At 49.8% G+C, this 11,965-nt stretch overlaps 1 protein-coding gene across 1 annotated transcript in view; it reads right to left on the minus strand.

The window, feature by feature from the left end:
• Nucleotides 1–9,174: 9,174 nt before the first annotated feature.
• MLXIPL (MLX interacting protein like) overlaps nucleotides 9,175–11,965 on the minus strand; it is a 22,176-nt gene continuing 19,385 nt past the window's right edge. Inside the window, exons 11-17 of the mRNA XM_027774388.1 lie at nucleotides 11,735–11,885; nucleotides 11,466–11,581; nucleotides 11,260–11,379; nucleotides 11,003–11,130; nucleotides 10,802–10,925; nucleotides 10,131–10,260; nucleotides 9,175–9,848 (exon numbers count right to left, since the gene is read on the minus strand). Coding sequence (XP_027630189.1) covers nucleotides 9,730–9,848; nucleotides 10,131–10,260; nucleotides 10,802–10,925; nucleotides 11,003–11,130; nucleotides 11,260–11,379; nucleotides 11,466–11,581; nucleotides 11,735–11,885 — 888 coding nt within the window. The 3' untranslated portion in view covers nucleotides 9,175–9,729. The remainder of the gene's footprint in view (nucleotides 9,849–10,130; nucleotides 10,261–10,801; nucleotides 10,926–11,002; nucleotides 11,131–11,259; nucleotides 11,380–11,465; nucleotides 11,582–11,734; nucleotides 11,886–11,965) is intronic.

Consider the following 11,965-nt stretch of genomic DNA (forward strand, 5'->3'; position numbering starts at 1 on the left):
GGACCGGAAGGTTTTTGGCTGGGGGCGATCACAGGCTTTACTTGGCTCGCGCCTCCTCTTGAATAGTTTACTGAAAATAGACCCAGCTCGTGGCGTGGTGGTTAAGGCGGCTGAATCCTAGATCTGAATACAGCGGTTCAAGTCCCGAAACCGGCAGCTTGAATAATATATCCAACTCGCTGGGAGTGTTGTTTATCCAGAATGTTGAAGGGATGGAAAGATGGGGGAGAAGGGATTGTGGAGTGCCCCATGGACGGAGTGCTTTCCCACTTTCTCTCTCTCTCTCTCTCCCTCTCTCTGGCAAGCACATGTACACCCTGGCAAATTAAAACAAACAAAAAGAAAAAACCGTTGGGGCCACCACGTGGTGTTGGAGGTTAAGGTGACCCTATATATAACTGTTGAGTCCAACACCTGGTGGTAGGAAAAAACATCACACCACACCTGTGCATGCCTATCTAAAATCCCAACATGAGATTGGAGGAGAAGGGATTGTGGCATGCTCCCCCATCCAGGAGATGATTCCCCACTTTCCCTGTCTCTCTTTGTCTCTCTCTGGTGAGCACATACCCTATAGCAATAATAATTATAAACTGAAAATGTTTTTTGAAGAATTATTATTATTTTAAAGTTATTTTTATTTAATTCCATTTATTATTACTTTTAATTTGACCAGAGAGAAACAGAGAATGAGAGAGACCAAGGGAAAGGGAGAAAGCAAGCTGCCAGGTCCAGGTCTTGAACCATCGGCCATGTGGGAATCCAGTACCTTTAACCACCATGCCACCTACTGGCCTCAGGAAAGTCTGGTCCCAAAATAATTCTTAAAGAATTATTTTGTTTAATTTTATTTATTTTAATTGGACCAGAGCGGGACAGAGTGAGAGAGAGAAAGTGAGAAAACAAGCTGCCAGGTCCAGGACTTGAACCACAGTTGACCATTTGGAAGCCCAGTGCCCTTAACCACCATGCTACCTACCAGCCCAAGCTGAAAGATTTAAAAGGCATTTTTAAATCCAGCCATCACCTCACTAGATGCTTTTAAGGAGATGGGGCAGAAGTTATTATTCTCATTTAACCTGTGAGAAAGTCTTCTTCCTTTTTTTAAAGAATTTTTTTATTTACTTATTTTTTTTCACATGAGTTTTGCCAGAGAAAGACAGAGAGAGAGAAAGGGAGAAAGCAAGCCACCAGGTACAGGACTCGAACTGTGGTCAGTCATGTGAGAATTTCAGAGCCTTAACCACCATGCCACCTACTGATCCCAGGAAAGTCTTCTTAGAGGAAATTCAGATGGGCTTTTACATTAATAGAAGAGAAGGGGATGGGTAGTGGCACTGGACTCCTACATGGGCAACAGCGGTTCAAATCCCAGACCTGGTGGCTTGATGCGGGGCGTGTGTGCTTGCATGCCCAAAATCCCAAGAGGACATGGAGGAGAAGGGATTGTGGAGTGGCCATCCCCCCATGGGATTTCTCTCTTTCTCTCTCTGACTCTCCAGCAAGCGCAAGCACCCTATAGCAAAAATCTCTTGGCACCAGCAGATAACATAATGGTTACATTGCTGGACTCTCATGTAATCCACTGCAGTTTGAGTCCCAGACCTGACTGCTTCAAACTCACACCAGGTACGTGTTCATAAGTACCCAAGATCCCTAGAGGAGAATGGAGGAGAAGGGATCCCCACTGGGTGGGGGGTGATTTCTCACTTTCTGTCTCTCTCTCTCTCTCTCCCTCCAGCGAGTGCACACCCCCTATAGCAAAACCTCTCTCTTAAAAGAAGTTTGTCTTGGGGACCAGCAGGTGGCATGGTGGTTAAGGTGCTGGACACTCCCACATGGCCAAACACGGTTTGAATCCAGGACCTGGCGGCTCGCTTTCTCACGTTCCCTCTCTCTCTCTCACTCTGTCCCTCTTGGTCAAATTAAAATAAATAAACAAAATTAAATAAAATATTTTTTTTAAAAAAAAAGAAAGAAAGAAAGTCCAGGCATTGGAGTCTCCAGCCTAGCAAAGATGTGAGAAGCAGGGATGCTGGGTAAAAAAAAATGGGTGGTGGTGGGGCATGAGCATGACTAAAGAAATGGCGCATGGGGTGGAAAAGTGTGGAGGTCCTTGAGCGCTGGCTTGATCCAATGAGCTGGTCGCAGGGTGAGACTGGGCAAAATCGGTGTCTCAGGGTTTTCCTAAGTGGACCATTGTTTGAAAAGACCAAAGACAGGGAGAAAACTGTTAAGTGGTTGCAAGTACTCCAGAAAGGGTCTGGGGAATGGAAAGGAAGTTGAATAGCTTGTTTGTTTCCTATAGGGTGTGTGCACTCACCTGAGAGCGAGAGAGAAAGTGAGAAATCATCCCCTCGGGGGAATGGTCACGCTGCAATCCCTTTTCCTCCATTCTCTTCTTGGGATTTTGGTCACACGTGCACAGGAGCCCAGCATAATTTTCAAGCCACTGAGTTAGGGACTCAAACCAGGAAGTTGGCTATGTGGGATCCAGGCTCCTTAACACTATGCCAATGTCTGACCTGAAAATATATTTCTAAAGTTTCTTTCTTTGTTTCTTCTATCAGTGAGAGAGTCAGAGACAGAGAGAGACAAAGACTGGCACCCACAACAGGATTGCTGTGCTGGGATCTGCTCACAACCCTGCCAGCCCTAATTATAGGCACGAAGTATACTCAGGTGGCTGGTCGCAAACCTGGAACTTTCCACAGGGCTCCCAACCTTGGTGGCTGTGGTGTTTTACCAATACACCACTGTCCATTTCCCAAAGTGAGATTTTTAAACAAAAAACTTATTTTGAAATAATTATAGATTTCCAGGGCATTGGGGAAAATGATTAGGGAGGTTCCATGGACCCTTCCATTCAGTTTTCCCTAGTGGTAAGACTTTACGTAACTATACTACAATATGAAAATCAGGAACTTGGCATTGGTACCATCTACAGAGCTCATTTAGGAGTTCACTAAACAGGCAAGATTTGGAAAGGCTAACTGATAGCGTTTGAATTGGACCTGCTTAGCTGGAGAGGGAATAGGTACGCGCTCAGGGCTTCCCATCCCTGCAGCCCAGATGAGGTCCAAGAACCAATGTCTGGGATTAGCCTCTCCTAGCAGTCCAGGGCCTCCAGCTCTTTTTTTTTTTTAATTAAACTTTATTTATTTAACTTTATTCATTTAAATTTGACCAGAGAGGGGCAGAGAGAGAGAGAGAGAAAGCAAGAAAGCAAACTGACTCAAACCACTGCCCTTAACCACACCAACTGCCGGCCTCAGGGCCTCTAACTCTTGGAAGGACCCTCTGAGGAGAGAGGCTGCTGCAAAGGGTAGATGACAGGCAGACACTGGGGCCAGCCGATGGTGTAATGGTTAAGGCACTCGACTCCCACATGGCCCACTGCGGCTCAAGTCCCAGACCTATCTCTCTGCCTCCTTCTGTCTCCCCAGGGAGCGCACGCGCCCTATAGCAAAAATCTTTCAAAAAAAAAAAAAAAAGAAAAAAGAAAAATGACAGACAGACACACCCGCAATCTCGGATGAGGAAACGGATCAGTCAGAGAGCAAATGGAGCGGTCTCATTTCCTTCCCTTTTGTCCTTTGGCAAGGGTGGGGGGGGACACGACTGGGCTGGCATTAACTCAGCTGAGGGCAGTGGTGGGTGAGGAGGGTAAGAAGGGGATGTCCAGAGCATCCTGGGGCTTTTCCTCCCTAACTTGTAGGCCCAGCAGTGAACCTCTTTCTCCACCACCTAGAGACTAAGCTGTTCTTTAAGGAATTTCATTCATGGGGGCTGGCAGGTGGCACAGTGGTTAAAGTCACTGAATTCCCACTTAACTCACCACAGTTCAAGTCCCAGACCGGGCAGCTTGCTTTCTCACTTTCCCTTTCTCTCTCTCTGTTTCTGTCTGGTCAAAATAAATAATAATAATAACAAATGGAATTAAATAAGTAAGTAGTTCTTTAATAAAATGGAATTTCATTCACCAGACATTTGGATGTGACATTTATTGGCCCAGGAGCTTTGTATTCCACTTAGTCTCCTCACATCCCCATCCCGCAGATTGCTATAGGAAGTTGAAGTGATTTCTCAAGGTCACGTAGGTGGAGTGTGACCCTGGGACAAAACAGGTCTGTCTGACTGCATCCTAAGGATGTGGAGTAAAGAGAAATTAGAGATTTTGTATAGTCTAGGCTATGACATTCTTTCACATTGTGAGTTCAGTTGATTTTTAAAAATTATTTATTTTATTTTATTTATTAATGATTAGCATTCAATTTGACCAGAGAGAGAAAGAGAGAAAGCAAGCCACCAGGTCCAGGACTTAAACCATGGTCAGCCACATGGGGGGCCAGTGCCTTAACCATCATGCCACCTGCTGGCCCCCTTAAGTTTAACTCTTTCATGACAGAAAAAGAGAAACAAGGTCTTATGCCAAGCCTTCCCTGTCAGCCAAGACCCTGAGCACATGCTCGGCGTGTATAGGTCAACTGGGAAACTGAACCCGCAGTCTTCCTATGGATACAGCATTGCCTGAGCGGTGCCATCAAGCCAGCCCAGCTGATCTCTCTAGTGTCCTTTAAAATACGTGATGCTATGAAATTAATTTTTAAAAGAATTATTTAATTTAATTTATTCAGTCATTTATTTTAATTTGACCAGAGAGATACACACAGGGAGGAGAGGGAGGAGAGTGAGAAAGCAAACCTCCAGGTCCAGGACTTGAACCATGGTCAACCATGTGGGAGTGTCCAGTGCCTTAACCACCAAGCCACCTGCCAGTCCCCATGAAATTAATTTTTTAAACAAGAAAAAGGAAAACAAAATAAACTCAAATCAAGTAATGTGCTCAAGGTCAAAGAAGAAGCGAGGAGAGAACCCACAGTCAGACCCGAGTCTCTCTGCCACTCCAGGGTCCACACTCGTCCCACCAACCCCAACTGAAGTGCACCGGTTCTAGCTTACATTGACCGGACCCTCCTTTCCTCACTCTGGCCTCTGTTTTAGCTGAAATGATACTTGTCCTCATTGTTTAAGTAGTGGTGTTCCAAATATGGTCCTGGCAACATTACAAATGTGAATTCTTTTTTTTTTTTTTAAGGTTTTTGCATGTGCTCTCACCATAGAGAGACAGTGAGACAGAAAGTGAGAAATCGCCCCATATAGCAACCCCTTCTCCTCCACTCTCCTTCTGGGATTTTGGGCACCCTTGTATATGCATCCAACACGATTTTCAAGCCACTGGGCCTTGAACTTGAACTAGGGATCTAGCACCTTAACTACTATGCCACCTGCTGGTCCTATGATACAAATTCTTATACTCCATCTTAGATCCGTTCCTCCCCAGCAATCTTTATTTTAATAAGTCCTTTAGGTTATTCTGATGTATACGAGAGTTTAAGCACCACTACGCTGATTTGAGTATCAGATATATGTTATTTGTAACTCAAGGCTTCAATTACGATGGTCCTTACCTTTTGATTGCATATTACTAATAGAATCACCTTTATTTATATTTTAGAGAGATTTTTGCTATAGGTTGCGTGTACTTGCTGGAGACAGAGAGGGAAAGTGAGAAATCAACCCCCAGGGGAATGGCCATGGTGCAGTCCTTTCTCTTCCACTCTCCTCCTGGGATCCTGGGCACATATGCACATGCATCTGGTGTGAGTTTCAAGCTACTGGGTCTGGGACTGAACCACAGTTGGCCATGTGGGAGCTCAGCACCTTAACCGCCATGCCACCTGCTGGTCCCCACGAAGATTTTTTTAAAGCCCTTTAAGCTATTCAAATGTGCTTTTAAGAGAACAGCGTGGGGGCCAGCAGGTGGCATGGGGTTAAGTCATGGCTGACCGTGGCTCGAGCTGTAGACCTGGAAGTTTGTTTTCTCACTTCTCTTTCGGTGAACACACATGCCCCATAACAAATTTAAACAACAATAATAATAATGATATGGAAAGTGAAATAAATAATTCCTCAAGAGAGAGAGAAGCAGCTATGGCCCAGTCTGGTGGCACAGTCCTAAATACACCGGACAGCAGTGCTGGCAGCCACATGGCTGACTACAGGTTTAGACTCCTTGTTTGACTTGAAAACATGTCATATGCTGTGCGTGGATCCCCAAGAGCCTAACAAGCCGGAGGACTGGGGAAAGGGGATTGCGGCATTATGAGACCCTGTCAAGCATGTGTCTATCGCTAATGAAAAATAAAAAGCAGGAACCAGCAGGTGGCGTGATGGTTAAGGCACTGGGCACTCCCACGTGACCTGATCAGGGTCCAAGTCCCGGACCTGGCAGCTTTCTCTCTTTGTCGTCAAATTAAAAATGAATGAATAAATAAAATTTAAAAAGAAAAAGAGGAAGCAGTTATGAAGGATACAGGAGGCTAATTCAGGAGTATATGTAAAGGGATGCATCCTTTTGAGTCAGGGCAGCCCATGGAGCTAGAGGCTTAGATCAGCTGGTCAAATAGCACAGGGCAGTGGGCTGAGGAGGAGCCCAGGCTTGCGGGGGAAGATTGTGAAATGATGAGTTCTGTTTTGGCTACTCCAAGGTCAGGCAAGTTGTGGAATATGGCAGAGGGAGAAGGCAGGAGGGCAGTCGGATAGGATATGTGGTAGTGGGGCTCTGGGAGAAAGCAAGGCAGGGAGAGGTCTTCAGCAGAGAGGCTGAAGGGGGTGCTGTTTCCTGGGGCTTGCTGTAGAGGGAGAAGGGAAGAGAAGGCTAAGGAAGAGGCTCCTCTGGCAGGAACTGGGAAGGGACTGGGGGGGGGGGGGGAGGCTGGTGAGAATTCTGGATTGCCAGGGAGAGTGGTTCAGGAGGTGACCCAAGGACCGGAAAAGCCAGAGGAGTACTGCAGAGTGGGTATAGGATTTGCAAGGAGGGAGTTAGACGGAGATAAGCTCAGTGAGAAGAGTCAGTGCAGGGGGGAGCCTAGGGTGCAAGGAAGGAGGAGGATCCCTAAAGCATGGAGTTGAGCCTAGCAGAAAAGCAACAAAGTGTAGACTCTTTCAAAGCAAGAAGCCAACCATAAGGGGACATAGGGTCAAGGGGATGTCTCTTAGAGAACTTCTGCAAGGGGCGAGCAGGTAAAAACAGCAGCTCTCAGACTGCTAGAATTTCCCCTTCCGGCCGTTCTGCAGCAACAAATAGCACCTAGGGCTGGGTGTGCCTGACACCTAAAAGCAGCCACCCTGGGGTCAGATGGTCTGGGTGGGTGCCACGTGGCCCTGGGCAGGTATTTTGCCTTTCTGTGCCTCAGGTTTCTGTCTATAAATTGAGGGTGATAATTGTTATAACTCTTACCAACTGTTACTTGCCAGGTGCTGTTATAAGCACTATGTTTCAAAAAGTTTGCCAATGGAACATATGGAGTAGAGTTTATTTGGGGGAAAAAATAAAATAAAATAAAATAGATGGATTCAAAGTCTAGCCTCAGTGACAGCAATCAGTAGTGTGCTGAACGACAGTACTGGAAGTCCATGACCAACCACTGGTTCAAATCCCTGGTCAAGTCAACCTGAAACACACTGGGTTTGTGTGAGTCTGCAAGATCCTGACAAGCTGGAGGGTGGGGGACGAGAATTGCAGCATGACGAGTCCCTAGTGAGAGTTCTCTTTTTTTTTTTTTTTGGAGAGATTTTCGCTATAGGGCGCGTGCGCTCGCCAGACAGACAGAGAGAGACATAGAGACAGAAAGCGAGAAATCACCCCCCAGGGGGGATGGTCACGCCGCAATCCCTTCTCCTCCATTCTCCTCTCGGGATCTTGGGCATGCACGCACACGCGCCTGGCGTGAGTTCTAAGCCACCGGGTCCGGGACACGAACCGCGGTCGACTACGTGGGAGTCCAGCGACATAGCCATTACGCTAACTGCTGGTTCCCTCTAGTGAGAGTTCTCTTGTGCACGCAGGTGTGTGCATACATGCACATGCTACCATGAATATTAACTCAAAACAAAACAAAACCCTGAAGTCCATGTCTGGTCTTGTCTTTTCTTCTTCTTCTTCTTTTTTTTAATCATGGACATGTACTCTCTAGAAAGAGACAGAGAAACAGAGAAAGCACCTCCCCAATGGAGTGCGGTCATGCCACAATCCTTTCTCCATCTCCCCATCCTGTCAGGATTTGGGGCTCTCATGTACAATGTGCTTGGTGTGCTTTTCCAGCCACTGGAGCTGGCATTCAAATGATAGGTGGTTACGAGGGATCTGATTCCCTTTACCAGGTTATGTGGCCAGCCCACAGTTTTTTCATAATATACGTTCTCCATGAACTTTTTGAAGACCCCTCATATATTTATCATTAGAGTCTTACAACAAGCCTATGAGGCGGTGGCTGTGCTGTGAGGATTAAATGCATCCATATTTATAAAGTGCTCAGAACAGTGTTTGGCACGGAGGAAAGGCTAGCTAGGTTTACAGTTACCACTATTATCATAATTCCCTCATTCTCCAGGTGCAGGGAAACTGTCTGCTGTTTACATCCTGCAGATGTCCCCAGAAGCTCCAAGAAGATATGAGGATTCCAACATGCCAGGCATGAAGGCCAGCTCCACAGAGAGAGGGATACAGCAGTGAAGCGACCCTGCCAAGACCACGGCCTGGCCATAGTAGGTCCTCGGCAAATACTTAAATGTAAGTGAAAGGCTGAAGTACCGGGTTCGAGGCCTTCTATTCTAACCCCCTACCCAAAGAATCAGTTCCTTCTAAGATTTCCCAACTAAATGGCCATTTCTCCCTGCTCAGGCAGTGGGGAGGTCACTACCCCGAGCACATTTCTTCCTGGATGGCCCTGGTGGACGGTGGTCCTGTCCTTTCTACTCTGTTTCCAGCTCTGCCCTCTTCCGACTCTGAAGTAGGTGAGCGCCTGTGAGCCTTCTGCTGGCCATGGAGGGAGGATTTCAGGGAGCATCTCTGTCGGCTCTCCCTGGATGACAGCAACAGCCTCCCAACTGGTCTCCCTGCTTCTGCCTATTTTTAACTCTAGACTCAGGGGGATCTTACAAAACATTACGTCTGATCTCATCCCACCTCCACCAAAAACCCTCCAGCAGCTTCCAGCTCAGTGTCAAAGCTGAAGTCCTTCCATGGCCCGCAAGTCCTCTACAAAGCTACCTTCCCCTGCTAACCAGATCTCCCCATCCAGAGCAACACACGTTGACAGTCACATCAGCAGTTTTTTGCTTTTATTGATCAAGAATTCTTTATAAAATCCACATACACGCACACATCCACACACACGCACACCAGACGCCTGCCCTGCTTTGGCCACCCTGGTCTCTCCCAAGATCAGTCAGTCCTTCCTGACGTCACCCAGGGGAAGCTATCCTGCAGCCCCTCTAGGCTACCAGTGAAGGAGCAGAGAGAAGGAACGGAGACCTGTGCCCCACCCGTGGGACAGCAGGTGGTGGTGACAGGGAAATAGAGTCATCTTCTTCCCTTAATTTGAGCTCCCTGAGTTGCCAGCTTAGGCCCTCAATGTCATAGCTGCTAAGGCCTAGGGTCATTTGCTGGTTGGATCTTCCCCAACCCCACTTTGCAAATTAGAAACCAGGTCCCAAGAGCGGTGTACATTGTCCAGGGTCACAGTGCTAGTCAGTAGCAGAGCAGGGACAGGAACTCAGCTCCTCTCGGCTTCCAGGAGATAGATGTGTGAGAAGTGGGCCCTGCTCAACCCTCAGGACAGCCAGGGCCTGGGCAGCCAAGTGAGCAGCAGGGTCTGGCCAATGCTATAAAGGTTTGCCAAGGGTGCCTTCTGTGACGGCCCGCGTGGCTTGCTCAGGTATGGAGCTCGGATCGGTCAGGATGCTGGTAGATGTGCTCAGCTGGCGAAGGGAGTTCAGGACAGCTGGGAAGAGAGAGATAGACACTCTGGGAGTTAGAGCCCTGTCCTTGGTTGCGGAAGCCAAAGGGATGGAGGGCGGTACCAGATGACAAGACTGCCAGTCCCTTCCTCTGTCTGCATGTCCTGGTGGCCAGAGGACCATCCAAGGACCATGCATGGGGGGGTGGCCAGAACCCTAGGCTGTGTTGAAGGCAGGCTAGATCTGAGGTCTAAGTAGGGCCGCCCCCACCCCCCCGGCCCCTGCCCTGGGGTCTAGATAGTCTAGCGGGCAGCTGGCTCACGTACTTGGCCGGAGAGCAGGCAGGGAGCAGTACTGGTCCAGCCAGGCTAGTGAGGTCTGGCGGAGGCTGTGCAAGCTGGCCGTGGACACCATCCCATTGAAGGATTCGAACAGAGGCCGGATGAGGATGCTGAACTGGGCCCAGGTCAAGGAGTGGGCCTGTTTGTCCAGCTGGTATCCCAACCTCACATGTCCTCCTGACTACTGACCCAAAGCAAGGGAAGGAAGGGCCTGGCCACTGTCTAACCTTGAACCCTAAGAACTACAAAGGCAGAGTCCCTGGCCCCCACATCCTATCAAGGCCTGTGCAGCTCTCTCAGCCTGTCTCTGGTTCCTCGATGGCCCTTCGGTGCCGGACTGTCCTCCATCCAGGGATTCTGGGTTCCGGCTTGGTCTTCCCCAGGTCTCATACTACTCAAGAGTTGAGGTTCTCTCAAACTGCCCTTGGGCTATCTGAGGGCTGTGGCTCTTTTTGTCCAGAGATCCCTCCCTCGGTTTTCCTCTCTGCTCCTGGCCCATTATTGAGCCAGGACGCTCAGGATCTGGAAGCAGAGGGCAGAAGCAGGGCCCCTTCCCTGGAGCAGCTCTGAGTCTGCAGCCCACCTCTGCTCTGCCCCTCAGGCTCAGCCCACCACTGCCCCTCTGGCCACCAGGCCCCTGATCTGGGTGAGGATACCACCCAGAACTTCCAGTTGTGCAGTGTACGGGTCCGGACGTAGTCATCAAACATGTCTCGCATCTGGTCAAAGCGCTGGTGGGTGATGGGCACCCCCGTGGCAGGCAGCTGCTGCTGGCACAGGCTGGAAGCACGGGCAGGTCAGGGCTAGGAGCAGGTGGCAGGGCCCGTTGCTCCAGCCTCGGCCCATCCCCTGCCTACTTAATGGCGGCGTTGAGTTCCTCGATCTCATCCCGCAGCTGCTGGGCCTCCTCCTGCATGGTCGCCCGCTCCTGCTGCAGCATGAGGATGTACTCGGCCGTCTTCTGCAGCGTGGTGGCTTTGCTCACCTGCGGGCGTCACCCGTATGGGCTCAGGCACCAGAGGCCTCCTGCTTGGGGACCCACAGAGGCCCTGGGGTGGGACGGAGTCCTGTGATTCTGGGGGGGGAGGGGGATGCCCGCTGGGCTGGGACTCACCTTGAGGCTGGGCTGGGCATTGAGAGTGCTCACAAGGCTGTGAAGGGTGTCGAACCCCAGTTTGATATTGAAGCGCCGTTTTTGCTCCGCAGAGATGTGTGTGATGCGCCGGTTCTCAGTCTTGGGGAGCAGACGGTGGAGTAAGCCTAGGAAGGCGCCTCTGCCCCCAGGAACAAATCAGTCTTGGGGTGGGGGATGGTGCCTACCTTGCTGTTGTCTGGCCGGCCCCGGCTCAGGGTAGGTTGTGGGGGAGAGATGCGGACACTCAGAGTCCCTGGGCCTGGCATGGGGTTGAGCTCCCCTGACAGCCGCCGCTCACTGCCTTTGGGAGGGACAGACAGACCCCCAGACAGACAGACAAGGGGGAAAGGGTCCCATTGCCCTGTCCCTCTCATGACCCCAGACATGGCTCCCCCTTCTTCCTTTTCCTCCCTCCACCCACCAAGATCCCCCAGTCCCTGTAACCCTTCTTTACCGCTGGGTGCTGGGGGCGAGAGTCGCTCCACTTTGGGGACAATCAGGGGCCTGGGAGGTGCCAGTGTAGCTGGGCCTGGAGGAGGCCGGGGTGGTGTGGGGGCCAGAGTCGGGGAAAAGAAGGTGCAGGGGAATTCAGGGGCCATCTCTTGCTAGAGTAGAGAAGAGTAGAGAGTTGAGATGAAGCCCCTGGTCTCACCCCAACCTCCGGGTGCCCACCATCTTACCGGGG

The sequence above is a fragment of the Tupaia chinensis genome, unplaced genomic scaffold, assembly GCF_000334495.1.
Source record: "Tupaia chinensis unplaced genomic scaffold, TupChi_1.0 Scaffold000429_1, whole genome shotgun sequence".
NCBI classification, from domain to species: domain Eukaryota; kingdom Metazoa; phylum Chordata; class Mammalia; order Scandentia; family Tupaiidae; genus Tupaia; species Tupaia belangeri.